At 57.8% G+C, this 27,380-nt stretch overlaps 2 protein-coding genes across 8 annotated transcripts in view; one reads left to right on the top strand and one right to left on the bottom strand.

Annotated features, from left to right (window-relative positions):
* The first annotated feature begins 445 nt into the window (after positions 1–445).
* MYOG (myogenin) lies at positions 446–4,591 on the top strand. The gene is made up of 3 exons (XM_048070946.2): positions 446–1,050; positions 3,138–3,219; positions 3,959–4,591. Exons 1-3 carry the CDS (start codon positions 484–486, stop codon positions 4,078–4,080), a joined length of 771 nt encoding a protein of 256 aa, XP_047926903.2. The 5' UTR covers positions 446–483; the 3' UTR covers positions 4,081–4,591.
* A 286-nt stretch (positions 4,592–4,877) lies between these two features.
* The window catches only part of PPFIA4 (PTPRF interacting protein alpha 4), a 55,015-nt gene continuing 32,512 nt past the window's right edge, over positions 4,878–27,380 (bottom strand). For 3 of the 7 annotated variants that reach the window (XM_066983235.1, XM_066983234.1, XM_066983238.1), the window contains 26 exons: positions 26,567–26,662; positions 25,942–26,163; positions 25,366–25,512; positions 25,116–25,254; positions 24,427–24,506; positions 23,444–23,575; positions 21,952–22,014; positions 20,517–20,608; positions 18,064–18,205; positions 17,602–17,807; positions 16,900–17,140; positions 16,692–16,727; positions 15,980–16,113; positions 15,662–15,825; positions 15,016–15,109; positions 14,692–14,773; positions 13,860–14,060; positions 12,840–12,902; positions 11,664–11,690; positions 10,553–10,728; positions 9,858–9,955; positions 9,015–9,190; positions 8,726–8,794; positions 7,764–7,941; positions 6,524–6,615; positions 4,878–6,074 (listed from right to left, as the gene is read on the bottom strand). In XM_066983235.1, the coding sequence (XP_066839336.1) occupies positions 6,557–6,615; positions 7,764–7,941; positions 8,726–8,794; positions 9,015–9,190; positions 9,858–9,955; positions 10,553–10,728; positions 11,664–11,690; positions 12,840–12,902; positions 13,860–14,060; positions 14,692–14,773; positions 15,016–15,109; positions 15,662–15,825; positions 15,980–16,113; positions 16,692–16,727; positions 16,900–17,140; positions 17,602–17,807; positions 18,064–18,205; positions 20,517–20,608; positions 21,952–22,014; positions 23,444–23,575; positions 24,427–24,506; positions 25,116–25,254; positions 25,366–25,512; positions 25,942–26,163; positions 26,567–26,662 (3,117 nt within the window). In that variant the 3' untranslated portion in view covers positions 4,878–6,074; positions 6,524–6,556. The remainder of the gene's footprint in view (positions 6,075–6,523; positions 6,616–7,763; positions 7,942–8,725; positions 8,795–9,014; positions 9,191–9,857; positions 9,956–10,552; positions 10,729–11,663; positions 11,691–12,839; positions 12,903–13,859; positions 14,061–14,691; positions 14,774–15,015; positions 15,110–15,661; positions 15,826–15,979; positions 16,114–16,691; positions 16,728–16,899; positions 17,141–17,601; positions 17,808–18,063; positions 18,206–20,516; positions 20,609–21,951; positions 22,015–23,443; positions 23,576–24,426; positions 24,507–25,115; positions 25,255–25,365; positions 25,513–25,941; positions 26,164–26,566; positions 26,663–27,380) is intronic. The other 4 variants (XM_066983236.1, XM_066983237.1, XM_066983239.1 and 1 more) reach the window with 4 other exon arrangements.

Raw genomic sequence — 27,380 nt, 5'->3', positions numbered from 1 at the left:
CTCTCCGGGCTGGATTCCTCCGCTTCCCCACGGCTTCAGCAGAAGCGGGACCAGGCCTTTGCACCCCGGCAGGATGCGGCCGTGGGAAACGCGGGGGGCACGGGGCAGCGACGGGGAGAAGCTGAGCGGAGCTGGGCTCTGCCCGCGGGGATGGCGCAGACCCGGGGTGCCACGAAGGGGTGTGGGTGCCGGCCACGTGGCTGCCCCCACCCCGACCACCCCGTAACTGAAGGGACCAGATGACACCGGAATGCGGGACGGAGCTGGCAGCCACCCACCGGCCCCGGTGCCACCCGCGGGCGCAAACAAAGCCCCCGTTTGCCGAGCCGCCCTCCCGCCGTGCCAGCTCCCCCCCTGGGCAGCGCAATCCCTGCGGGGAGGGCGAGCGCACGACCGCAGACGGACAAGTTTTGATGCGAGGAAGCAGCTTAGGGTGGGCTCAGGTTTCCTTTTTAGGTTCGCTATATTTATCTCCGTGATTTAATGCCAGCGCCGGGGTTTAAATGGCACCAAGCAGTTGGCGTGGGGAGACGGAGCAGCCGTCCCCGAGCCGCACGCACGTCCCCCCCCATGGAGCTCTTCGAGACCAACCCTTACTTTTTCCCGGACCAGAGGTTTTACGACGGGGAAAACTTCTTGGGCTCCCGCCTGCAGGGCTATGAGCCGGCGGCGTTCCCCGAGCGGCCCGAGGTGGCCCTGTGCCCCGAAAGCAGGGTGGCTTTGGAGGAGAAGGACTCGGCCCTGGCCGAGCACTGCCCCGGGCAATGCCTGCCCTGGGCTTGCAAGATCTGCAAGCGCAAGACGGTCTCCATCGACCGGCGGCGGGCGGCCACGCTGCGGGAGAAGCGCCGCCTGAAGAAGGTGAACGAAGCCTTCGAGGCGCTGAAGCGCAGCACCCTGCTCAACCCCAACCAGCGGCTGCCCAAGGTGGAGATCCTGCGCAGCGCCATCCAGTACATCGAGCGCCTGCAGAGCCTGCTCAGCACCCTCAACCAGCAGGAGCGGGAGCAGAGGGACCTGCGCTACCGCCCCGCCGGCCCCCAGCCCGCCGTGAGTGCCGCGACCCCCTCCCGGGACGGGGCTGGTGGCGGGGGGGTGCTCGGTGACGGGGGGGCTGCGGGGTGCTGGGAGGGCAGGATCAGGACCCGGTGCGAGGCCGGTGCTGCTGCTGCGGGTTAGTGAGCGCAGGGTGGCTCAGGTCGCTGGGCAAAGGGGCTGAGAGCTCCCTTTGTAGGGAGGGGGCTGTGGCTGTAGGAGCGGGCGTAGGGAGGGCTGGAGCTGGGCACTGCGCTGAGCGTGGTGTGGGTGCTTGGGAGGGAGCCTAAAGGCATGAATAACAAAAAATGTAAAGTACGTAACATAAAATAAAATAAAATTAAAAACATTAAATTAAAAAAATAAAGTAACATAAAATTATAAAATAAAATTAAAAAATAAAGTAAAATTAAATGAAATAAAATTAAAATAAAATAAAGTAACATAAAATGAAATAAAATAAAATAAAATAAAGTAAGATAAAAAGTAAAATAAAGTATAAAATAAAATAAAATAAAATAAAATAAAATAAAATAAAATAAAATAAAATAAAATAAAATAAAATAAAATAAAAGTATGCCCCCCCCACACACACACACACATACTTCCCCGCTGCTGAGGCTTTGTGCATGGAAGTGCCAAGCTACAGACGTCGGTGTAGGTACGGCTGGTACAGAGAGAGGTGGCGTGGTTAGAAGTGGTAGGCAGAGACATAGATGAGGCAGCCGCAGCTGACACATGTAGATATGGATTATATACATTATATAGATATCTAGATTACACAGGTATTACAGTTACATAGCTATCTAAATCTACAGACGGATACAGATGGACATAGGTACAGACAGAGAGGGACTCTGCAGCAGGCACCGAGAAGTGGCCTTTGCAGAACCACCCGCTTCCAGACCAAGGGGTGCCGGGGCAGCCCCGCGTGGTACCCCAAGAGCTGCACAAAGGGCTAACGGCAGCCCGAGGCTCTGTGCCAAAACACCCCTGGGGCTTCCCAGTGCAAAGCCACCGTGCCCGCTTGGGTTTAATTCAGCTGGATTTGTCGGCTGCCCCCGCGCCCCTGCTGATGGAAGGGCCCAAAGCAGGACCCGTGCCCACGTCGGCGCTGCTCCCTGCGGGCTGCTCTCCCAGGCAGGGGCAGGGGGCAACATATCGAGCACAAAATGCAGGATTCTGGGCAAAAAGAAAAATCTTATCCTTAAGAATTTCCATTTTTTTAGTGGGAAATAAATCAAACCGCTAACGAACTAGCTGTGTCGGCAGCCAAGACCAAGCTGGGACCCAAGGTTTGGGGGTTCACCAGCGAGGTTTGGAGGTTCAGCTCCGTGGTGCTGGGTGCCCATGGGCTGGCCCTGGCAAGGTGAAGCCCCCCCCGCTGCACCCCCCCACCCACAGCTGGAGTATGACCACCTCCCAGAGCCAAATTCAATTTCTGAGCTGCTACGAACAGCGGATGGGTCCTGCGGGTTGCTCCTACAAACCCCATTTCGAGTTTAACCCAGGCCGGCATCCGCTTCTAGACCGAAAGATGAAGACACACACACATACACACAAAATTACTTCTGAGCTTTGCTGAATAACGCTCTTGTTTTTCAGGCTGTCAGCTCTTTTCTGTGAAATCTTTCCAGCCCCAAGTCCACAAATCAAACTGCAAAAAAAGATGGTCCCCAGAAAGCCCCTTGGGACAGCCTGAGGGTGCCCAGCCCATGTGACATCTTTTATTTAACTTGATTAGATGATTTTCAGCAAAAAGCTGTTTTGCCCAAGGATGTTCATCTGCTTCCAGCACCTTTCTCATAGTTATCGGGTAAAGAGACACCTTTTTAACCTGTACTGAGGATGGCCACTGGTCCAGAGCCCCTTTTTTTTTCAGCCTTTACAGTGGTTAATGGTGCATCTGGCACTGATGGGTCCCCGGGGACCCCAAATGTCACTGTCTGCTTTGCAGGCAGGGTGAGGAGGGCCGTGCCCATCATCCTACAGGGGCGTTGTGCTGCTGTGATGGGGGCACCCCGGGGTGTTTCGGGGGGCAGCCGGTGGGGTTTGGCCGGGCTGGAGGCGAGACCCACGGCCGGCATCTCGGCTCCTTGCAGGCAGCCAGCGAGTGCGGGTCCGGCAGCTCGTCCTGCAGCCCCGAGTGGAGCACCCAGCTGGAGTTCGGCACCAACCCTGCGGGTAAGGTCCTCCCTGCCTCGTCCCTGCATCCCGCAGTCTTGCTGGGGGGGGACACCACAGCCCTGGGACGTCACCGAGCCAAAGCTTCCCCTGGGGGATGCTCGGGGTGGAGGACAAAAGGAGCCTTGTCTTCTCCCCACCCCGCAGACTTCTGCTGTCCGGGAGGGATGAGCCCCGCCGAGGCTCATAAATCCTCCAGCGCCGCCTTGGCTCAGTGCTGAGCACACTCAGGCTTCTCCCATTGCCTGATCCCCCAGGGACGTTGGCTCCCCATGAGCCGAGGAACTGGACGGCAGCAGTTCGGCGCCCCAGACCCCATGAGGGATTTTTTTCTGTTGCCGTCCCGCGGCTTGGCTGCCCATCGCCACCCTGCACTACCTCGCCCTCCCCATGTCCCAGTGCAGCTGCTGGTTTATTTTCAGTTTTGCAGTTAACCCCTTCCAAATCCACGTTTTCTTTTTCTTTTTCTTTTTCTTTTATTATATTATTTATTTTTTTCCCCCAGAAGATGAAAACTTAAATCTCATTTTCCAACCGGGAATAAAACCAAAAAATTTCCAAAAGTTTCACTCTCCGTTGCCATCTCCAGGGGAAAGTCTCAGCCCTCAGGGTGGGAGCTGGGTGCAGGTCCCTGAATCACTGCGGCCACGTGGGGAGGCACGGGGTCCCCTGCACACGAAGCAGGAGCCGTCCCTGTCCCGCTGCCATCCCCAGCAGACGTCACCCCTGCTTTTCACAGATCACCTCCTGCCTGACGACGCGGCGGAGGACCGCAACCTCCACTCGCTCTCCTCCATCGTGGAGAGCATCGCCGTAGAGGACGTGGCCGTGACGTTCCAGGAGGAGCGGGTTCAAAACTGAGCCGGCACAAACCCCGGCGGCTCTCCGAGCTGGTAACGGGGCGGGAATGAGATGCTGGAAGGGTCCAGCCACTGGAAATTGTATTTATCCCTCCGGCGCCGTGGACTACACTGCTGAAACCACTCGATTCCTTTCCCAACTCTTCGCCAAAAGCTCCCGCCAGCTGGAAAAAGAAAAGGGGGAGAGGTGGGGTTGCGGCAGCGCCGCAGCTCCCTGCTGGCAGCAGCCCCCGGTCCCCATGACCAGCGTCGGGCACGGCTTCGTCCCCCCGGCCGGGGGCATTCGTTCCTCGGGGGCCGCTGCGTGTGCTGGGGTCGCTTGCTCATTTTTTTCCAAGATGCTCTTTGACCAACGTCTCTTTCCGGCTGGCACCTCGCGGGCTGCCCTTGCCGGCTTTTCTACTGAACGCTGTGTGGAGTTGCCATTTGTTTGTTGTTTTTTTTTTTAATTATTATTTTTGCTAACTTATTTGGATTTTTTTTTTTTTTTAATAAAGGCATTCTTGTTTGAACTGCTCAGGGCCTCCTTTACTGCTGTTTCATGTTGTGCAAAACTCTCCAAACCCCCCAGGTTAGGGGGTTCTCCATATGAGAAAATCCTAGGGCACCGTTTGGACTTCAGTGATGGGAACTGGGTGTCCCACACTTCGAATCAGCCCTGTAGAGACCAGTGAGTCCGCTGGCTTACAACTGGGACTCAGTCCTGTAACTCAAAAGCACTCAGGGGAGCAGGCAACGCTAACTCTGGGCTCCAAAGATTAATTATATTTTTAATTTGGTCTCTAGAAAGAAGGCTCGAGCCAGCACTGCTTTAAAATCCTGTTTATTGGAACACACATACATCCTTTCCTGACCCACTTCAGGGTTTGGAGTCCATGCAGTACCAATAATATGACGAAAGAAAGGGGGCATCGATATAAAGGGCTCACCGACTCTTCAAATTAAAAAAATATTTAATACTGTATTAGGCAAATAATACACCGAAAAGACATCGTGACTGTATAGCCTCTCAGATATTGCACTTCCAGACAGCACATGATAAGTATAGGTCATTCCAGCCATCAATAAATATCACATCAGAAATAGGGGCCACACAAGGCAAACGTGGCATGAGGAGACGAAGAGATCCTACCCTACGGGGGAGAAATGGGAAGAGCTGAGAGCCTCCTGGATCGATCCCTGCCCGTAGCCTGGGGGCAGGAGGGGAGAGCATCTCCTCTGCACCTAGAAGGGAAGGGATGGGCACGTCCTGGGGTGCCGGGTGCCCCCGTCGCGTCTCCCCGGTCCCCAAGGACGGTCCTGGCACCGTCCTGGCTGGCAGCGAGCCGGATGGGGCGGTCCAGCCCTTCCCCACGCAGCCCTTGGCAGAGCTGCCGTGTGAGCACCCCGAAATGCCCCGACTGCCCGCTCCTCGCCCCCACGGCAGCCGGTCCCTGCCCCATCCTGCGCAGCGCACACCCTGGCACTGGCCTCAGCCCCCGTGTCCTGTCCCAGGGGCAGCTCCTTGCCCATTCACCCCAGTGTCAGGATTTTCGCACGAAGACGAGCCTGAATCCTCCCTGGCTTCGAGTCCTGCGGGCAGCGGTGTCCTTGATGCCTGGAGGAGCTCCGGTGTGCCGGTGCAGCAGCCTGTGGCATATTGGCAATGTGAACCAGGCAGGAGAAACGTTTCCAAATGTCGCAGCCCGCTTTCCGGGCGTCTCCGCATCTCTGATGGGTTGCACCACACTTCCACCAGTGATGGAGCTGGCACCCGGCGAGTGCACCTCTAGCCTGGCTGGTGCAGTGTGGGGTGGGCAGAAAAGCCACGGGCGGGAGGCACGGGGAGCCGGGGGAAGCAACGGGGTGCACAAGCAGAAAGGAGAGCATCCTTTTCGGTCCATGGCAGGAGCACTGCGGCATCTGTTGGTCTGGGCCAAGGAACAGGCGCAGGCTGGGCTCTGGCCTTGTCCTGAAAGGCAGCCAGCACGTGGCTGAACGGGTAGTGGGGATGTGCTGAGAAACAAAGTGGGAAAGGCACCATGAGGACAGCGGTGCACCTCTGTCTGGGGACCCACAAGCAGACAAACCCAGCCAGTCGGTGGTGCAAGCTTCTGGCATGGAGCTCTGTGCCCTGGGGCACAGCAGGGTCCCTGGAGACTCTCCTTCCCTCACCCCACTGGGACCCCACATCTAGGGTGGCATCCTGGGGACCCCAGGGACTGGACAACTGGTATGTGCTGAGGATGCTGAGCATCTCTTCTGCATCATCTCAGGGTCCTGTGAGCCTCAGGTAGCAGCAGGCTGTTCCCCCACCGCTGAGGTCTCCATACACCCCCACAGCAAGGCAGACCTTGGTGACAGCAGACACCCTGCCCGGGTGACACCAGTGGGGGACACCAGGTCCTCCTGCTCCCCTCTTGGCCCCCACCCAGGTCAGAGGCCTCAGTCCTCCTCGCACGTACCCAGGGCCAGGCTGGTTCCTGTCACGCTGACCCTCAGCAGGAGTACGTCCGGACCGTGGAGGTCTCCAGCCGTGGCGACCCAGAGGCACCAACTGGAAGCAAATCAAAGAGCGCAGCATGAAATTAGTGACTGCCCCAATTAGCCCTCGGCTTCCCACCAACACGTTTATTAGGCAGCATCTGTGCACTAAAGCTACATGAGTCAAAGGAAGAGGTATGTTTGGCCTTCACCCAAGGCTCTAGGGTATTTGGAAAGTTACCACTTGCCATCCTTCCTTACTCTTGGGCAGCGAGCACCCTGCTGTCTGTATCTGGGGGCTGTCGGTCATTGGGATTTTGCCCCAGGTTTTATTGTCCTTGGCCAGCTGAGAATTGCATCTTTTAGGGATGGCATGGAAAATACAGAAAAGACCTAAACCACTAGTAGAAAGCTGTGAAATTTGAGCAAATCTGGAAACAGGAGGAGAACTGAGCCTTGGACTTGGAGCTGGAATGTGAAGCACAATGTGTAATTCTCATTCACACGTTCATTGCTGAGCCTGCTGAAGCTGCCTCTGCATCTCAGGTGGTTTGGGACAGTGGCACAGGGGTACCTGGTCCAGGGGACAAACCGGGGTGACTTAGCCAGAGCTTGTGCCTCCCTACAGCTTCTGAAGGGACCGAGACAACTTGTAGAAGGGAGTTGTATGGTGCTGGGGCAGAGCCTGGGACGTGTGCTCCGTTAAAACCCACATGACAGCCGGCAGCAGGGGCAGCAAGGGTGTCAAAGCAAGTCCCTGCCAGCCCGTCGCTGCTCAGCAGCGCTTGGACTGAGTTGGTCTGGTTATTTCAGTCCCTTTGGGGATGGCTTCCAAAAGGCAGGATGGACAAGACTGGCTCAGGTCAGGCTGCTGCTTCCCTCCAGAGCCCCCCAGCAGGCTCTGAGCCAGGTGCCACAGCCACGGTGGGTGACACATCCCCATTTCATGCCATAGCCACCACGGCCCCCATCCAGCCCTCGCCCTAGTTCTCGCAGTTCAAAACAAAGAAACCTCACAGCAGAGAAGGGTCTGAAATAACCCCCCAGGAGTACCATTTACAGCAGACAACAGCTCTGCTGGCTGAATTCAGCATTGCAGGCAACCGGCAGACCTCTCTCCCTCTCCTCTCCCAACAGCACGCCATCCCCACACGCCATCCCCACACGTGCTGTGAGGTTCCCTGTGGTGGAAGAGGACCCGAGGGGAAGGGGGTGACCGACCTTCTGGGGGCATTTTCTTGGCAGGGGCGGATGGGGGTGGCAGGGGCACCAGGCTGGTGACACGGAAGCCGGCGGGCAGCGTCTCGGCCGAGCCACTGAGCATGTTGATGCTGTGAACATCTCGTGGGCGGAAGCGCTTTCGCCAGGACGGGGTTCGCCGGAAGGTTTTGTCATCCCCCTAGGAAGGAAGAGCGAGTTTGAGCCCAGCAGCCTGGACCTTCAGCCCTCGTGAGATCCTGGCACTGCTTTCACCTAACTGGGCGCGTGCCAGTATGCCAAGGCCATCCCAAACTGTGCAGAAGTGTCTGATCAAATTGGGCTAAGGACATAGGAGCCAGCTTGCCTCTCTCTTCTCTTCACCCTGCCTGCAAAGATGCCCTGGATACACCGACACGGGAGCCCCAGCAAGGACCCAAAGAGAAGCATCTAACCTTACACAGATGATGGCATCTGGAAGTGCCTGCTTGTTTTCATGCTCTAAAGAGAGTCCTGACCAGGTCTGCTATCATACTTCATGCAAGGAAGCTGGATGTAGGACAGATCTAGATGAATTCCCACCTTCAGTGACTCAATGCGAACAGCTTTCTGTCTGCATCATGGGGCACCTCCAACCCACCAGCTTTACCAGCCACAGATGTGTCATGCACAGGATGTCTGTGCCTCTATAAGGCAATATTAAAGCAGCTGGCAAGGAAAGCCAGTTGGGTCCTCTTCAAATTCAGCCCACCGAGCACTAGAAAAGATGCACAAGACCCTACCTCATCTGCCTCCACAACCAGTTTTAAGTTTTAAATTAATTTAGTTTTAAATTATTCCACTGCTCCTGCAATTGCTCTAGAGTCTATGATGCACTGCTTGACTCCCCAGGACAAGGCAGGAGAGAGCAGAGGTCCTGTCAATCCTGTTTCTTGAACAAGAACAGGCACCCAGCACGATTCAGGCCTGGGCGGTTTGGTACTCACATCATCCAGCCTTCGATCTGTGCCCAATGCAAGCAGATTGTTGAACTCCCTCTCCAGCACTTGTCGAGCCTGAAAATAACATCAAATGAACACTCCCCATCGATGGGAGCAGTTCCCAGCACAACTCCCCAACCCAGGAAACCCTAGGGATGACAGAGAAAAAGCCCGTGCACCACCTGAGTGCTGTGCTCAGAGCACAGCAGGGTTGGTGGCACTGCTGGAGTCACGCCACAGCCATGTCCCGTGCCCACCACCCGCCCCCAAAACACCCCAGGGATGCTGCCCCTACCTGCGTGTTCTGTGTGGGGATTTGCAAGACGAGTGCCAGGCTGTTGTGGTCGAAGTTTTCGTCGAGGGCCAGGAGCGCCCCGTGCACCCCGCTCTCAACGAGGTTGTTCGCGTACTCGCGAAGCCCGATGGACTGGATCCAGTGGATGACCTGGTCGTTGGTCCACACCAGCACGTCTGCAGAAGAGCAAGGACGTGTCTCAGGGCAGCTCAGCCCGTGCTCATGGTTGTGTGGGGACCTGACGATGTCCTGGAACCCTGCCTCACAGCCCCAGGCTGATCCCGGGATGATTCTTCCTGGGCCAGCAGCAACACCACGCACCCAAGTGCCAGCAACAGCTCGCCTCAATTTATCAAACTGAACGTTGAAATAACAAGCAGAAAGCAACTGTGAAAATTAATCCTAAGAACCCAGGGTTGCTGGTTTAATTAGGGGCATTGTCAATAATGAGTTGTAATCTAAGCAGCAGCCAGATGCACGGGAAATCTCAGGACAGCCAAAGGAGAAGGGGAAGCTGAGCAAGCTGGGGAGTGTCCTGAGCATCTGAAAGGGGCAGAAGTTGATCTGAAGCTCGGGCTAGATCTTTCCTGTCTTGACAACCTTCCTTTTTCCTCATGCCTGACCAAGGTGAGCTGCTCAAAGGTACTTGGAGCAATCTGTTGGGAAATACTGCAAGGAAGTTCCCCACGGAGAACAGCCCTACGGGCATGGGTGTTGCTCAGAAATACCGATTTTCCCTTGGCAAGTGCTGTGATAAGAATACAGGAGAGGGACCATTGCTGGGCATCTCTGGAGGTTTCCCACCAGCCTTCCCAGAGCTGGGTGGTGTACGTGGCTGCTGACCTTTGATTTCATGCTGGGTCTCTTCTCGCCTCCTCTCGAGCTCTTTGCGGTCGTAGTTGAGCCTCTTCAGGCACATGATGCCATACTGCAGGCTGGTGCTGCAAGGACACGAGAGACCACTCAACCTTCAGGAAGGCTCAGCATCACGGGGGCAGGCACCTTGGAGGGACCCTGCAGAGGGACCCCCCTCCCCACTTGTTTTCCATGTGCCCAAAGGATGCTTCGGTGCAGCACTGGGTCATCACAGACACAGCACAAAGGGAAAATCTTAGCCAGAACCTGGGGAACATCCCTCCCTTTCATCGTAATTCCTCATTCCATCAGTTTTACCCTGTTCTACCTGTCTGAGAGTACCTCAATACAAGCAATGATACTTGGGGCCTGGGGAGGGAAGGGACAACCTGCCCATGGGAGCTGCTCCAGCCTGAAGGGTTCTGGCAGCCTCCACGGACACAGGGTGGGGATCAGATGGGATGAGCCCTTTTTTTTTTGTCTGTGGTTTGTTCCACAGCCAGAAGAAGGCTTGCTCCTCTCCAGTTTTGCTGAAGGAGCTATTTTGCCCACACCAGCTGTCCCAGGTGCCATCCTTCAGTACTGAGCCTGCCCAAGACAGGGGAAAATCCCTCATATTCTCCCATCCTCTGCTCCACATGCAGGCGCTGCACCCCAAGGACCTCCCAAAGGAGGGCACTCACCGGTGGAAGCTGTCCACCATCTTCAGGTGCACTCTGAGATCTTTCTTGGTGAGGTGGTCCAGCATCCGTGCATCGACGAGACACTCCATGAAGTAGCTGCGATACTGCGGGAGGCCCAGGCTGGGCAGCCACTCATTCCCAATCCACTCATGGTTCATGTCCCCATAGGCCAGTGTCTGTGAAAGCGAATGGACAAACTAGGGAGAAACCAGGGCTTGGTAGAGCTGCAGATAATCCCAGAAGACCGGTGACCGGTGACCGGTCAGTGCTGCAGCCTGGGGGTCACCGTCCTGAGGACTAAACATGGGCTAGAGGAGATGAACCCCAGTTTGGACTGAAGGAGCTGGGGGGAACAGTGTTGTTGGCCATGGTCCTTGTCCTGCTCATGTGCCCCAAAGAGACAGGGCAGCAGCCACGAGGCAAGCACAAGGGACTTTCTGACCGACTTCTTCTGGAAAAAGCACATTCAGGAAAGCTGAAACAACTAGGTAGGAAATATATTTTATTGCTTTCCCAACCGATTTTTAGAAATCACCAAACTTTCTATTTTGTGATTTCAAAATGATAAAAGGTCTGTTTTGGGCAGCAAAACATCCAGTCACTTTCACTGCAAGCTGATTCTGGGTCCAAAAAGGAAATAAAATCCACCAGAAGAAAAGTTAAGACAACTGAGAATCATCGAAACCAGAAGAGATGGAACCAAGCAGGACTTTTCCCTCCCACCTTTCCAGTCCATGAAAATGTTCTGTATCCTGAACTCAGGGCCAATAAAGGTGAAACCTCAACATCTGTGCAGCTTGAAACCTGCCCCCCACCCAGGATGGCTGGTCTTAGGTGGGGATTTTTAACACCAGAACTGTGTCTTACAGAGGATGGCCCAGGAAAAAAGTCACAGCTTGAAGCAGAGAAGGGCACTTCTTGGTGGGAGGTCCCAGGAGGACCATCCCATGCCCAAGAGATGGCTCAGAGGCGTTATCACCAGGTGCAGGCTCAGCTCCAAGCAGGACTTGCTGAATACTGATGCCCCAAGCTCATTCCCTGGGTGCCCCGTGGTGTCCGTCTCTCCCTCCCATGCCAACCCCACCGAAAAAAAGTGCAATGTGGACCTCACCTGTGCCCAGCTGCCTTCCTCTGTGTCCTAAGCATGACACACGCAGCATGTCAACAGAAAGGACAGGTAAAGTCAGTACCCGGCGGCGCTGCGCTGTGACAGTGCAGGGGACCCTCGGCACAGCGTGACCCAGATGGGCCTGGGGGGCTCAGCCTTGCCAGCAGGGTGCTGGGGACAACGCGGCCCCATGGGGCCCAAACTTCCCCCCACCTCTCAAGCAAGCAAGGAGGATGTAGGATAGGGCTTTGTTTACAGGTCTTGGGCTGGAGTTGGCACAGACCTGGGGCTCATGCGTCTGTCCTGGGTAACACGGGTACCTCTTGGGTCACCCAAAGACAGATGCAGAGAAATCTAAGCTTCAGCTCATGGATCACAACCTCCCAGAGGGGCTGCCTAACGCAATCTGCCCATTTTGCAGCTGTTTTTCCCTGTCACCTTGAACTAGTTTCTCTCAAACTTGCGAAACCTGCGAGGGAAAGGGCTGTAACCCCTGCCGTAACCCTGAGCTCGCTGTCCCCAAAAGGCACCTGCCAGTTACAAGCTCTGTGTTTCCCAGGCAGCGGGCATGAGCTTCAATAAAACGCCTCATTCACACAACAGAGCCAAAATGCTGCCCCTGCTCTGAGACGTGAATATGGGGTCATTAAGTTGCAGAGAGGGGAGCATGGATACCTCTCTCCAAAGGGCCCAGAGGTTTTGGGAGCACGGCCACATCCCCCTGAGGGACCCCAAGCTATCAGCCAGTGGTAGGGACAGACAGAGGGGACAATATTTGGGCGCACTAAAGTCAATGGGGGTTAGACGGTGACTTCTCTGGGTACAGGCCGACCAGTGTGGGACTCAGACTCATGCATCTGTCTGAGATCACCCTCGTTTTTGTCTTTCCTTTCTGTCTAATTCACAACCGACAGACGAGCTATGCTAGAAACCCAGCACAACCCACGGGGGCTTGACGAAGGAAAATGCATCTGACGGTTTTTAAGCCAGCTTTAGAAATTGTTGGGATATTAAAGGCTGAAAGACAGTTTCTAGACAGGTGCAGTGTGCTGGCCATGAGCTGACACATGAGACACAGCAAAGATCCCCTTCCCTCCTGGGGTTTGGCGCGTTAATGCACGCCCAGAGCTCAGCGTGGTAACCGATACGCCGCGGCGGCAGCGGGGCGCCCAGCCTCACCGTCTTGGTGGACGTCGCCATGTTCTCCATCTCCTCGTGGGTGACCCAGACGTTTCCAGAGGACTGGAGGAGAAAAAGGGCAGAGTGGTCAGGGTGACCCACCATGGCCTCAGCTCACGACGGAAATGAGCCTGGCTCAAGATGAAGGGGGACCAGACCACCCTCACACCTGGGATGGCACCGGGGGGCACCTTGCAGCATCCCTGTATCCTCCTGGGCTGGTGGCACCCCACTGCCCCTGCGCACCCTGGGCTGTCCATGCAGCCACGGAGAGCCCAGCAAGGACCACTGGCCCTCTGGCTGCCTTTATACTTTGGTTTTATGTTCACGGAGCCTGCAGGCTTGTCCCTGACAGCTGTGACACCAGACAGGGCCATCTGAGGGCATGCCTGGGGCCTTTCTTTCTGCTGTCCGTATTTCTACAGACATGTCTTGACTGACTGGAGCACCATTAACCCCTCGGGGGCTTTAGGGACCAGCACAAGACATGATCCTGCCATCCGCTCCCTGTTCTACCCAGAGCAAGGCTGGGATCTGCAGCTACTCTGACTTGCACCAGGAATTTTCAGATGGTCTCGGGAAAAGTTTTGTATTGAAATGACTGAAAAAATGACTGCATAACCAAGCTGGCCCTGCAGATCAAACCTGCTGCCTGGGTCAGATTTTATCCCCTCCAGAGCAGACAGTCCCTGAGCTTTGCTCTTCGCTGGCTGCTTTGCAGAGTCAGCCCCTTGCTGACAGCCCCTGTGGGTGAGGGTGCGGGCGTCTGCTGGGCCCTCAAGGCAGGAAAGTGCTTCACACTTGATGGCAGTAAACTACCTTTGTGCCTGAGGACACGTGTCTGGTGGGTTTACTGCTCCGTGAGGGGATGTCACCCCAGCCACAGCCTGCGCTGAACGCTAGAGAACCCCTTCTGGCTGCACTTGCCTGCAATACTGGGGCTCCCTGGGGAACAATGAGCCACAGTGGTTCCAAGGAGCCAGGGAAAGGGGAAAACCAGCCGTGGGATGGGGCACTTACTGTCCGTGAGGTGGGTGGTGCCGAGGGGCTCGTGAGCGAAACCATCTCCTGGATGGCCAGGCGCAGCTTCAGGCGATGCAGCGCGTTGCTGATGCCGATCTCCCTCTGGATCTCGGTGTCGGACAAGGCTGACATGATGGCTCCACTCTTCACGTTGGCTCGGCAAGCAGCGACGTACCAGGCAGGCATTCCCACCCAGAGCTGCCGAAACAGGGCAAAGCTGGTGACTGCCCAGGGCACAGACCCTCATTTCCTCTGGCAGGGGTCTAGGACGCCTGGTTTAAACGCAGTATCAAAGCTGGATATCCACAGGGGGCTCCTGTTTTGTTTGGACCTTGCACAGATGGCTTGTAGGCAGAGCAGCATCCCTATATCTCATGGAGACAACACAGCGGAAGAACACCCACGGAGCCTTTCAACTCAGAGCTTGAGGACACCCCAAAGTGAAACCCTGCAGACCACGAGAGATCTGGGGATTTGCTCTGCTCCCCCAGCTCCACTCACTTGGACCCACAGATGGCTCCACGACCGCCCCTTTGCCACCTCCCTACTCAACCAGGGAGGAGAGAAAACATCTCCGTGCCTCGGGAAGTGGCCCCTACTGCCACTGGCACCGAACACCCATTCTATAGGGCACGTTGAGGGGCTCGAGGCTTTGCCAGGTGAAGAAGCTGCTGAGCATGAGCTGTTTCGCAATGGCCATGCTGTGCATGGACCAAGCACGGTGGGGCTGTGGGGTGCTGTACCCCTGCCAGGGGAGCACACTGCAGACCAGCAGCAACTGCAAAGCCATCGGCGTGTGGGGACAATGCGCGGGTGTGCTCTGCCTCACCTCCAGCCAGGAGACAACGGTGGGGCCATCCCAGTGGGCAAAAGGCAGTCCTTTCCTCCGAGCCTCTTCCAGAAGTTCGTGCCTGGAGGGAACAGAAACAAAAGAGTGGTTTATTGGGAGCTTGAGGAGAAGGGAACAGCTCTCGAAAGGGAAGAGAGTGCAGGCAGCAAGAATCAGCTGGCAGCAAAGCAATAAAGGAGCTAATAGGGCTCATGAGAGTGTGAAGGCAAGAAGTCTTTTCAGCGATCCCCAGCCCTGTGTCATGGCTTAGCAGCCACCAGGCGGGACATTTTCTTGCTGGGGCACAGAAGGAGGTCCACTCACTTTTTCCGCAGGCGACGATCCTTCTCAGCCTGAGCACCCAGCTTGCCGAGTCCCAGAGGGTCCTGGATGCCCACCTCTGTGTCGGTCAGCAGCACTGTTGGGCAAAACACCTGTGGGTCAGCGTGATGTCCCCAGCGTCAGCGCGATGTCTCCAGGGTCAGTGTGACAACCCCCAGGGCACTGCACCGGGGTGTCGGGGATGCGCCATCGCAGCACGGATTTTCAACCCACCCTCATAGCCCCCCGCATCCTCAGGGAGCCCACAGGGATCCCCAGCTGCCAGCCCTCCTGTTTCAAGATGCTCGGCATTGATGCAGGAAAGGGTTTAGGTGTGGAAAAGCAGCTCCCACCAAAGGGCTGTGCAAAATCAGGGAGGTGCCACGGGGAGGGAAAGAGATTTGGGCCATGCTCAGGCCTGAAAGGTCCATGGGGCTGAAAGCACCAGGATCTGACTGCCCTGAACCTGCAGGCAGCCCAAAGCCAGTGGCTCCAACGTCCCCAGGGGTGCCCAGCAGGGGTGTCCCTGCTCCTCTGGGGTTACAACCCCAACAGCACCCCGAAGCCAGACAGTGCCAGGAGGCATGCAGAGAGCCCGGCCCGAGAAAATGCCCGCCCGGCCCGCCTGGGAGCGGAGCTGCTCACAGACCCTGCCCTGTGGCCCCTTCTCTGCTCAGCTGAATCAAGCGGCCCTTCTCTTTTTTCCCAAACAAGCGCCCGATGGAAGATTTGATCCCCTTCCTCTTGGAGCCCTTGTGCAAGGAGTCCTGGCTGCTGTTGCTGCTGAGGTTGCTGGCCTGCTCTTCCAGGGAGCTGGGGATGGAGGGGGGAGAGGAACAGCAAAGCCTGAGGTTACTCCTGAGCAGCGCACAAGCCACAGCAAACCCCAGCCCATCCCACGGCCCCACACTTCCCCCCCACAAATCCTCAAACGAGTGGTTTGAGAGCCAACGGGTGCTCCGCTTACCTCTTCCCGTCCTCCTGACTCAGCGCGGGGTGACCCAGCTTCTCCAGCCGCAATGTCCTGGGTGAGGACGGGGGGGAAGTCTCGCATTTGATGGTGGTTTTGTCCTCTCGGCTTTCATCCCGAGCTGCGGGTGACTGAACAAGCACAGGAGCCATGAGGTCGGGTGGCTCCAGCTCCATCCTTGTCCTGCTGCCTGCCCCAGAACCTACCCCTCTTGCTCCATGGAGGCATGGCCAAAAGAGCCACCGGGGCCCCGAGGCCACACTCCAGGATTCGCCTGAAGCAGAGCCCTGGTGGTGGCTCAAGGTGCCCGGGCAGATGGGAAGGATACAGCCGTAGGGCCAAGATCCTGGGAATGAGGGAACTGGGGAGGAGAGAGGAGGTAGCCCCATGGTCCAGGTCAGGGTGTGGGGACTGAAGCTGCTGTTTCAGCAGAGGGCTCTGAGGAGGACAGATGGGAATGTCCCAAATAAGCCCTGTCCCCAGAAGGGACACTCAATGTTTGAGGACCCTCCCCACGTCCTGCCAGAGCCCCAGGCTGCCAGCCGGCATGTCTCCAAGCACCTTACGGGATCCCCCTGATCCTCCTGCTGAATCCCTGGGGTCCCCAGCTCCATCCCACGCCTAGTGCACCCTGACCTGGTGTGGACAAAGCCAGGAGCAGGCTGGAAAAGGGGCTTGGACAAAACCCAGCAGGGTGGGAGCCACTCACTAGCAGTTTCCTCCGGTGCTTCCTCAAGTCACTGGGCTGATTGCAAGGGAGAATGCGAGAGAGACACAGAAAGGGAGGCAGTTAATGGAGAAACCCCTCAGCAAACACGGGCATCCCGTTCCACATCACGCAGCCGTACCGGACACTTGGGGGGCAGCCACATGCACCCCCCTCCCCAGGCTCCCACCTGCCCCAGGCGCCTCCTCACCAGCGTCATGATCCCCATGCGGTCGAGGTCCTGAGCGGCGCTGCGGGAGGTCAGCTTGGGGGTGGAGCGGCCACTGAGCGGCGGGGACGAGCTGGCCAGGGACAGGGCCGTCAGCGAGGTGGGGATGGAGGCCCTCTTGCACAGCTGGGTGAGGTTGAGGCCCTCCATGCTGCCGCTCGTCACGCGCGTCTCCAGCTCCTCCGCACGGAGCTCGGTGGACTCCTTCTCCTCTTGGATCATCCTGGTGAAGGAGTGGGCTCAGGGCTTCAGGCTCCCCACCTTTTCAGGGGGTCCCTGGCCATCTGGTACCTCCCAGCCATGGGACTGACCTGCTCTAGGGAACCGCATCCCCGCTGCTGACTCTAGGAATGGCAGCAAGAGCCATCAGAATCCACACAAACCACGGCTGAGAGGTGTCCCAATTCCTTTCAGAATTTATGGGGATTTTTAAATTTTTTTTTGCTTTTTTAAGCAAAGATCTTTTCTGTAAGCCCACACTGGTGCATCCAAAGGACAGAGGTCCCCATGTAGGAAGGACCAAGCCCTGTGGCTAAATGTCCTCGAGCCATTTCCCTGGCTGAATCTGGACCGAGACATCAATTTTAGGGCATCAAAGCCTCCTCCCACTGCCTGGCAATTTGTGCCACCCCCCCGGAGCCATTTCAGAGCTAGGCAGTGCTGGGTTTTGGCCATGGCCGCTACCTGATCTCCTCATTGATGGCATCCAGCTGCTCCTGGAGCATCATGGCCAAGGTCTGAGCGTCCGAGTGCCCGCCAGGGGAGAGCACGTCCATGGAGCTGAAGAGCGTCTCGCGGTCATCCTCATCCACGTCAGAGATCTCAGGGTCGCTGTCAAAGGCGTGAGGCCCCGTGGCCAGGACGCTGCCTGCCTGGGCCTGCTCCCAGTCCTGGGGGAACAAGGTCCACTGGTCCCATCTGGCACCCCCACATCTCCAAAAGCCAAACTAGAGGCCTCAAGCATTTGTGTTTCAATGCAAGCCCAACGGGAAACCCTTCTTGTCACATTACCCCCATGCCAGGTGAATGAAACTGCCCCACGTCCCCAAATCTAGGACATGTGAGACCAGCGTGTGGGGCAGGAGGAGACCCCGTCCCTGACCCCGAGCCCGGCCCTGGCCCCGTGCTGGCAGGACGCTGGGTTACCTTGGCCGGCTCCTCTCGCCGGGCGGCGAATCGCCCTTTCTGCGCCCGAGGCAGGCCCGGGGCCGTCCCAAAGGGCTCGGCGGGGGCATGGACCACGGCGCTCAGCGGGAAGCGCAGGTCCGTGGCACTGCCCATGTGGGACCTGGGGAGAGAGAGCTCTGCTGTGGACATTGCCTGTGCAAGGACGCTCCCCTGCGGCTCCCCTCACGGCCCAGGCTCGCTCAGGACAGAGGAGGAGGACGGGGCCGTGCTGGGATGTCCACCACAGTGACGCCTCCCTGCTCTGCACGAAGTGATGCAAAAGCAGGGTCCGGAGGAGAAGGGTGCCCTGTTCCCCCTATCCTGGCCCTGGAGGTGCGTTCACAGGCAGCTGGAAGCCCAGCCCAGGGCCCTACCCAAGTGCTACCTCCCGCTTTGCCCCGGTACCCACTGAGCATCCAGCCAGTTTTGGCCCAAACCGGCGGGTCTGGGGGCTGCAGTCCCCTCCTGGCCTCCCCTCTCCAGCACAGCTTCCACTCCTCTACACGTATGGCACCAGAGTCCTCTTGTGCCTGTTCTCCCCATCCCCATGATGGGGGCTAGACACGGAGCTTTTCTTCTGTTTACGTTTTCTTCAGTATTTCCGTGAAAAAATCCCTGACGAATAAAATCCCATTTGAAACAGATCTTCCAGGTGCAGGGACATGAGTGTTGGGATCTCCCACGGGAAACCAGACGGGACTTCTTTCTCCTCCTCCTCCAGGCTTGTGCCGGTGCTCAGGAACACAAATGCGTCAGCTCCAGTTGGACACGAGGCCACTTTTTGTTATTTGTGATGCTCCCTGCACGTCTCCATGTCACCCGGTCACACCTCCTCACCCCGAAGACCCACCCCTGTGGCTGAGCGAAGTGTCGTCGCAGAGAACGGGGTCGTTCCTCACCATACCCATCGCAATAGGAGGCATGAGGGCTTGATTTAGGATGACAAAAAGCATTTGTCCAGAGAAATCAGCAGATTTTCCACCACGGTGGGGTCTGGTTTCCAGCGGAGGCATAGATCTGGGCTCCCCACCCCCAGCATCCTGCCGAGCCCAGACAAAATCACTAACATGAGCAGCTCGGCTTGGTGTCAGCTCAGTGCTTGCAGACGAAGGCACAGCCCAAGTTTCAAGAGGATTTAAGCTGCGGAGCTGCTGACAAGCTGCTCCTGAGCTAAAAACAGATAAAGGTGCCTTAGACAAAAGCTGACATTTCAACTGGGGGATTATTCTAGCCTCTGTAACTCAAGCTTTCTGCTGAATTGTCCTTCAAGAAATTAAAGAGAAAATAAAGATTGCCCGTCTTGTTCTTGCAGACCCATACAAACAGGTCCCACGTATGCTCCAGACCCTCCTCCAGCACGCAGCAGTCCTTCAGCCTCGCTTTGTCGTCGCTCTCCCCGTTCCTTCCTTCCAATGTGGGCATGGGGCCTCCAGGCCCTTTCCTCTCTGCTTGAAGCTTAGTCACTAGCTCCTTCCCTTCTTTTCTGTCCTCCCAGAGAGGTGAGGTTTTGCAGCTCGTGGTCACTCCCGGCAATCCCTTGTCGCACCTAGCCCAGGTGGTGAGGGCTCAGGTGAGGACGTGGGCTCCCAGGTGGCCACAGCAGCGCGGTGGGGTGCACGCTGCCTCAGCACCCTCCTTTCCTTACCTCCTGGGACCACTCCTGGTTTCTTGCGGCTGTGCTGGCTCCCCTGGCTGGTGCCAGAGGCTGAGACCCGATGGACTCACCTCACCTCCTGGAGCACCGGGCTGGGATCCCCCCACCTCCCAGCCGACTTTAAATGGAAGGCTGTAGGAAGGCCAAGGGAGAAAGGAAGGAAAAAAAATGGAGGGGGGGCTTCTGCTTTGTCTGTCTGACCTCCAAAGCACCATGGCAGAGCAGAGTGCTACGTGGCGGTCTCTGCACTGATGGCCATCACGGCAAACAGCTTCCTCCTTCCTCACCAGCCCGTCCCAGCACATCGGGGGAGGAAAGGTGGGCGGTGAACATCTAGACTTCACAGGGACTAAAAATGAGCCAAAATGAAGAAAATGCTGCATGGTCTGCAGCACCTTGAGCTGGGCAGCGAGGATGGAACTAGATAAAGCCACCCCTGGGTGAAAGAGCTGAGAGAGAGGTTGCACAAGCCCCGAGCCCTTTGTGCAGAAAAAGAAACAATGCCCAGTGTTGTTTTTTTTTTTGTCATTGGAGAGTAAATCTGGGGCTGTTTGGTTGGGCTGGGCTGTTCTCAGCAGTCCGTGTCTCACCCCAGGACAGATCTGCTGCAGGGACAGTGCAGCCAGAGCCGACCCTGCTGTGACGAACTGAGTGAGACTGAAATGCCCAGCACCAACAGCATTTTGGGGCCCTAAAAAACAAAACGCCCTGAAGACATGGGTGTGGGATGAGAAGGGGGTGTGCACCGGCTGGCACGGTTTTGGCAGGAGGCTCTTACCTCGTGTGCACGCTCTCCACGAACGTCCCACTCCTGGTCTTGAGCTGATCGACCTCCAGCCGCAGTTTGTTGATCTCGTCTGACAGCCGTCGCTGTTCAGGGCAAGAGAAGAGATGGGCAGGGGTTGGTTTTGTACCGAAGAGTACAAAGAGCCAGGTTTGGGGCAAACCAAGCAATTTCCAGGATTATATTCCCTTTAAAAGCCCCCATCCCAGCTTCAAAGCCCCAGTGAAGAAACAGCTCATGCAGGCGATAGTGAATGACAACGCTGGGTGATGCCAGGGTGATGCCGAGAGGGGGGGAGCGATCACAGGGCAGACAGACACACACACACACACACACACGTGCTCGAACCAAGGCTGCTTTGTGAGATGAAGGAGAGCCAGTCCCACCAGGATGCTCTGGCTTTGCTCCAGGCTGCACGTGCACATTCACCGCGGCAAAGGGCTGGCAGCGTGGGACCCGCCGGCCGGATTTGATGCTGGGCCTGTCCCCCCCGGGCCAGGACCCTGCACCTGCACTACGGGGCCGTGCTGCCCTGCGGCAGGATGCTGTGGGTGGGGAGGGAGGCAGAGGGATGGGATCCTCCAGGCACAGCAGGATCCGATCCCATGGGCAACTGGGGGTTGAAGTGGGCTGAACTGGGGTGGGCAGCGTGCGGGCAGCGTCACGCAGGTCTCCGGGCTCTGCCTCTGCCCGGAGCTGAGCAGCGGTGGCCGGGGAGCACAAGCAGGGCCTGCTAACCCTCGCAGCAGGCAGGGAGCATCTGGGAGGGCAGAGGCTGCAAGCAAGGGGGAAAGCAGCCCCCCAGACCCTCCCGTCATGCACAAGACACGGGGCACGTCCCCAAAGCTCCCGTTGCTTCAAAAAGCTGCAACCCTCTAGCTTTCTGGCACAGGCTGGCGTGGGCTTGTCTTGCAGATCCTACTCAGGTGCTTTATCTGAGAGCAGGGGAGGTGTGGAGACCTACGGGGATTTCTGCAAGCTGGGCATGGAGCAGACCTCCCCGCCGATCGAGCAAGGAGGTCGGGGAAGCCTTGAGGGTGAGGGGGATGTGGCTGCCTCAGCAGCACGGTCCCTTGCAGCCGGGCTGCACCAGGGAGCACCAGGGCAAACCCTCCTCTAGAAACGAGGACAAAGCCACCGCAGCCTCGCTGCTGTCCTCACTCGGCAGGGGGATGGATGAGTGTGATAGAAATACAGAGATGGGAGTGAACATGCCTGTTCAGGAACCGAACCGGGGGTCTCCAGTGAGGTGGGTGGCAGCTTCCATCCAGCCACTGCGTGGGTTAGTTTGTGGCCTCCTGCTGCTGGGTGCTTTGGGGTCCCAGCTCCTCCAAAACTAGGGTATTTTAGGTGGCACGACTGCCACTAGTCAGGGGTTAGGAGTGAGGAGGTGCAGTCCCTAGGGCAGGCTCCCTGTCGCGGCATTTACCTTGTCGTGCTGGTGTTCCTCTATCTGCTTTTGGGTATTTTCCAGCTCTTGTAACAATGTGTTCTTTGAAAAAAAAAATGAAACAAAAGAAAAGGGAACAAAAACAGGAAAGAAAGAGAGAGACCATTGAGGAGACGGCTGCGTGGCCTCGCGGGGACAGCCGGCGTGGAATTGCCACACGGACAGCAGGACCGACACGGGCAGGACGGACGGTGATGGCTCCCAGCCTGTCCCCCACCTACCTGCCCGCGAACCAGCCTTCTCTGCATCCCCTGCTCCTCAAAAGCAGGGCTGCAGCCCACCTCCAGGCCTACACTGGGGCTGGGGCACGGCCATGGTGGGCAAGCAGCCATCAGAGCTCTGGCAGGGCTTGCAGGCTGGGAAGGTGGCTGAGAGGAGATCAGCTCCTCCGGCAGCTGGACCAAGGGCAAAAATGTCCCCGTCTCTGTGCTAGAGAAGAGGCAGGGGAAAGAAGAGCTTGCAACTGCCTGACGTTTTGCTCTGTGCCTGGGAAGTCAAACTGCAGGATTTTTGCCAAAGGATGACCTGGTTGTAGTGCGTGCCAGCATCAGCAGCAGGCTGGGGAAGGCAGCGCTCCTCCACGAGGCGCCACCACTCTGCTCCCTGATTGTTGCTGTCTGGGATGGGAATTTGGAACCAGTCCCAAGCGTGAGTTCCTGTTCTGTACCCCGAGCCACTCAGACACCGGCTGAACACATGCTGGCACTGCCAGGTCTGCCTGGGGACGGGAGGTTCAGAGCAGCAGGGACACAGACCCGGTCCTGGAGGCATGAACCAGGGGTGCAGCTCCCTCTGCGCCCTGATTTGTTACGGGGAGCCCGGTCCCTGCAGGAACCCAGACAGAGGGGAACTATCACAGGCTGGTCTCCTGTTGCCACCACGAGGTTTAGTCCTGCTCTGGGCCGCCTGCTCTGCCAGCTAATTGCGTTCACACAGCTCAAAGTAAAGCCTGGCTCCCTGGGAGGAGCAGGGAGGGAGCTGGCGGCTGCTCACGGGCTCTGCCCCGGCTCGGAGAATACAGATGGGGCCGGTGGCAGGGCCTGGGGGACGGGAGGGTTTCACGGCACCACACGGAGGGTTCGGGGATGAACGCTGCATTTTCTCCTGCAAAATGCAATGGGGTTTTCGCTCCGACAGCTGGGTGCAGGCTGCAGGTGAGGCTGTGCAGGGGCAGATGCAGGGAAGGAAGGGAATGGAGCAGGACAAATCCTGCCGCTGTCGGAGGCGGCTCGGTGGGGCGCGGGTCCTGCCGGGTGGGGGCTGGCAGGAGGCGAGGGCGCGATGCTGAGCACGCTTCCCCGCTCCCACCAGCCCTGGCACCTGGCTGGCATCCTGTACGGGGTCATTTCTCCATCCCTGCATGGGCACTTCCAAACACCCGTGCTTCAGCTGGTGGAGGGCCTGTGGCAGGGCCGCTGCAGGCCCCTCACCCCCCGACACCTCCCTCCCGAAGCCTGCCCCTAGCTGATACCTTCTCCTCCAAGGCTGCCATCCTCTCCTTGAGGTGCAGCTGCAGCCGCTCATTCGACTCGCTCAGCAGCCGGTCCACGGTGTCCGAGAGCCGCTTGTTGTGCTCCTCGTTCATCTTCTCCCGCTGGCGGGCCTGCAATGGCAAACAGCAACCAGCCATGTCAGATCCAGTGGGGTCTGCTCCTCCCGCCGTGAGGAGCTCCTTGTCCTCCTGCCACCCTTTTCCTGCTGTTCCTGTTCCAGCTGATTCACCAGGACCAGCTTCTGTTGACAAATCCACCCCTTACAGCACGGATCTGAGCCTCTGCTGGGTCCCTGCTGGTCTCTGCTATTTCCCAGCCAGGGATGAAGGGACCCAAAGTCATAGACTTGCTCGGCCTGTGCACCCCCAGGGACAGTTCCAATCTGGGGACACTTTCTAGACCCCAGCAGATCCTGTGCAAAGGTCTCTCCAAATCTCTGGTCTGGGAGAAAACAGCCAGGGGCTTCCCCAGCGTGACCCAGACCTGGAGGCACGTGCTGTAATGCCATCTGGGTGACCCAAGAAGTGGCCGTGGCAGCCTCCCGTGGGGACAGCCCGGCTGCCAGCTGAGGAACACAGCAAGACTGCACCCCACGACGCGTTGGCTCTGTGTTTAGGCTTGCCCTGCATTTGGGGTCCTGGCTTGGTGCTTTGGGCAGTGCCTGGAGCTGCAGGCACCACGCAGGGAGGAAGGCGTGCTGGATGTGGCAGGCTAGCAGCAAGATACGGATGCCCAGGAGAGGGGGAAATCACAGAGGACCAGCATGAGGTCCTGGGTGACTCTAGATGGAGACATCCTGACCAGGAAAGGATTAACCAGCTCCTTCTCACATCCTCTTTTGGAGACAGCAGCAAGCCCGCCCTCTGTGCTGTGTCCAGGCACCCAGCTGTCACAGCAAGGGGGAGCTGAGGCCAGATGAGGACCCTCGAGGACTCCCCCATCCGGGCTGAGCACCACTTACCCTGGCCAGCTCCTGGTTCTTCTCTTCCAGCTGGCTCTCCAGCTGCCGGAGGTGCTCCTCGATGCTCCCATGCCTCTCTTCTGCCTGGGAAAAGCAGAGCAGCCCTCTCGGATGGCGCTCCCCAAAACTACACGGGCCCTCCTGCACCCCTCCCTCCATCCCTGCATCCGCATCCTTCCCAGGACGAGGCGCTCCCTCCTGCTGCCTGCATCCCTGTGCAAGCCTTGAAACGACTGCTAGCGAGGGGATCAGAGATGGAGGTGCTCCAGAAGCAACTGGGCACCCACCCCAACACCTGGAAAAGGCAGGGCTGGCCACATCCACACCTCCACCCACGCCTGCACCCTCCCAGATCCAGCCTGGGTCCTTCTTCCTCCTCCTCCTTGTTCCAAAACTATCCCAACACCAGGCGATGGCCACCCTGACCAGCAAGGCCACCTCTGCCTTGGAGAGAGCAGCTGAGGAAAGGAGCAAGCCCTGCACGTGCAGGACACATGAGGAGTTTTAAAAGCTGTGAACTGTCCCTGCTACCACACAGGGAGCAGAGGGCAGCAGAGTTCAGAGGCTGGGACCGAGAGCAGGGTGCCCTGGGCCTGCCAGGCTCCATCTCTGCAGGTGAGTGCCCAGACCTGCCTCTGCCCCTGGTTCCTGCAGCCCCCTGGCCCGTCCACCCCACGCACCCCGCACACTTGCCTTGGTGAGCGCTGCGATGCGCTGGGCCAGCTCCGCTTCCACCTCGGGCAGCGTCTCTGCTTTCCGCATCGTCTGCTGCAGCTTCTGCTCCGCCAGCTCCAGCAGCTCCTGCAGGTGCCGGGCTTTCTCCTCACACTGCGGGACAGGGCAGGATGTGACTCCTGGCACCCATCTCCTCTCCCCAGCACCCGCTTTTCCCTCCCAGGTCCCCGGGGTGGTGGGAGACTTTGGGTCCTGCTCTGGTACCTGGCGGTGCAGGGACTCCTTGTTGGCCAGTTCGCTTTCCAGCTTGTCATTGAGGTCGTGGATGGAGGTAGCTTCTCGCTGGGCTGCTAGGTAGCGTTTCTCCAGCGTGGTGATCCTCTCCTCCATGTCCTCCTTCTGAGCCAGAGCCTGAGGAAGCGATGGGGCTGTCACACCCTGAGCCATGGCCAGAAATTTGGGAATAACCGGGCCAGAAAAATTCTCCGAGCCTGGAACATCCCTGAGCCTAAGCATGCAACAAAAGCCCTGCTTTGCACAAGAATATGTTGGAGACAATAAAGGGAGAGTCAGGCAATCCCAGAAAACGTCCTGGCATGGACACAGCTCACTGCCTGGGGGTATCTCAGTGTCTGCTTATAACCTCAGGGTAGTCCTGCTGACGGATGTGGGGACGACCCCCAAAGGCAGGGTTTCTGGGGGGGAACGCTGGCCTTCACCCTCCTTTTCCGTGCTTACAAAAGGGGTTACAAACTCTTCCCAACACAGAGCATGTGGAAGCAGCAGTGAATGTCTCTGCAACTGCAATGGGCGTTGCAGGGCTAGGGGGCAGTGCCTAACCTCTCGGAGGTCCCGCTGGTACTTGCTGCTCATCTCTTCTGATTTGATCAGATCCTTCCTGGCGGTGCCCAGATCCTCCTCCAGCTCCGCGACGCTGGCAGCCAGTGCAGAGATGCGCTCCTTGGCTTGGACCACTTCGAAATTCTGCTTCTCCAGGAGCTCCTGCAGCTCCACCACCCGCCCTGCCTCATCGTCGGGGTGAACAGAGCCGTTGGAGAGCCGCTGCAAGGCACCGGAGAGGGAGGTGGGTGCCCGGCTGCCCCAGGGCTGGCACAAGGTGCGGCTGTGGGGTGGGTGAATGGGGCAGGGGGCTCTGGGACCCCCAGGAACAGTCCCCACTACCAGGGATGTGGCTTCTCACAGGCACAGCGGGACGGGGTTAGCTAAGGGCTGAGTCCCTGGATGTGCAGAACACCTTTGGGAAGCTGAGCCCCTAGAAAGCATCCAGGTGGGAACACGAATTCGCCTGTGCAGGTTAACGGCTTGTATCCAAAGGGCATTTCCCAGGGGTACAGAGCCAGGGGAGGGCAAAAAGCATTCAGTACCCCAGAGCCTGCAACAAGGGGGTTAGAGAAACCATGGCCTTGGTGAGCATGGGCACAGCAGGCGTTTCTAGGGCTCTCACCTTCCAGGGAAGCTTCTGCGCCGGCTCCTTGGGCTCCCTCTCATCCCGCTCGCCTGCTGGGGCCTCCCGTGTGGCGCCTTGCTGCAGAGCTGCCACCTGCACACCAACAGGGATTCATTAATAATAGAGAGGCAATGAAACCAGCTGGCCTGACTATGAGTGAGGCCAGCCCCAGCACACCCAGGTTTGCAACTGGCTTCCCACTGGCTTCTTCCAGCATCGTATTCAGCCACTGCTTAGGGCTGAGGGGGTACAGGAGAGAGAGGGTGGAGGAAGAGGGGAAGGCAGAGATCCTGTGCAGGGAACAGGGGGGTGAAACAAAGGCTTAGGACTGATGGAAGATGAAGCCACATCTTGTTTGGAGAGAGGAGTGCTTGCTACAGGCACAGAATGAGCCCAAATCCCAGCAGTGAGCTTTTGCTTGTGAGCTTTCAGGGTCCTGAGCCCCGTGTCCCAGGAGTGCCCCCTTGCATTTCACTGCTTTCTGCAGCCAGCCGGACTCCGAGCCCAGTGCAGGTGTAGCCAGCAGGAGCAGGCGATAAACCCCACCACTGCACCGTGCTCCACCGAGGGAGAATGGAGAAAGCTCCCTGCAAAGTATCACAAGATACATCCCGGGATCTGGAAATAGGAGCAAAACTTGGCCAGGCACAGGCTATACGGATGGCTCTTCCTTTACAGCAGTTGTGGCAGGGAGAAGATTTCAGGAAGGAAAGCAGGATGAGCATCTCCTCCAAAACGAACAGGGATAAACACCAGGGACAGAGAAGTCCCCGTGCAGGGGCTGAGCAAAGAAGGGGATTGAGAGTGCCGG

This window comes from Anser cygnoides, chromosome 25 (genome assembly GCF_040182565.1).
Source record: "Anser cygnoides isolate HZ-2024a breed goose chromosome 25, Taihu_goose_T2T_genome, whole genome shotgun sequence".
Taxonomy (NCBI): domain Eukaryota; kingdom Metazoa; phylum Chordata; class Aves; order Anseriformes; family Anatidae; genus Anser; species Anser cygnoides.
The sequence above is the reverse complement of the archived record's forward strand: the minus strand, read 5'-3'. Positions and strand labels throughout refer to the sequence as shown.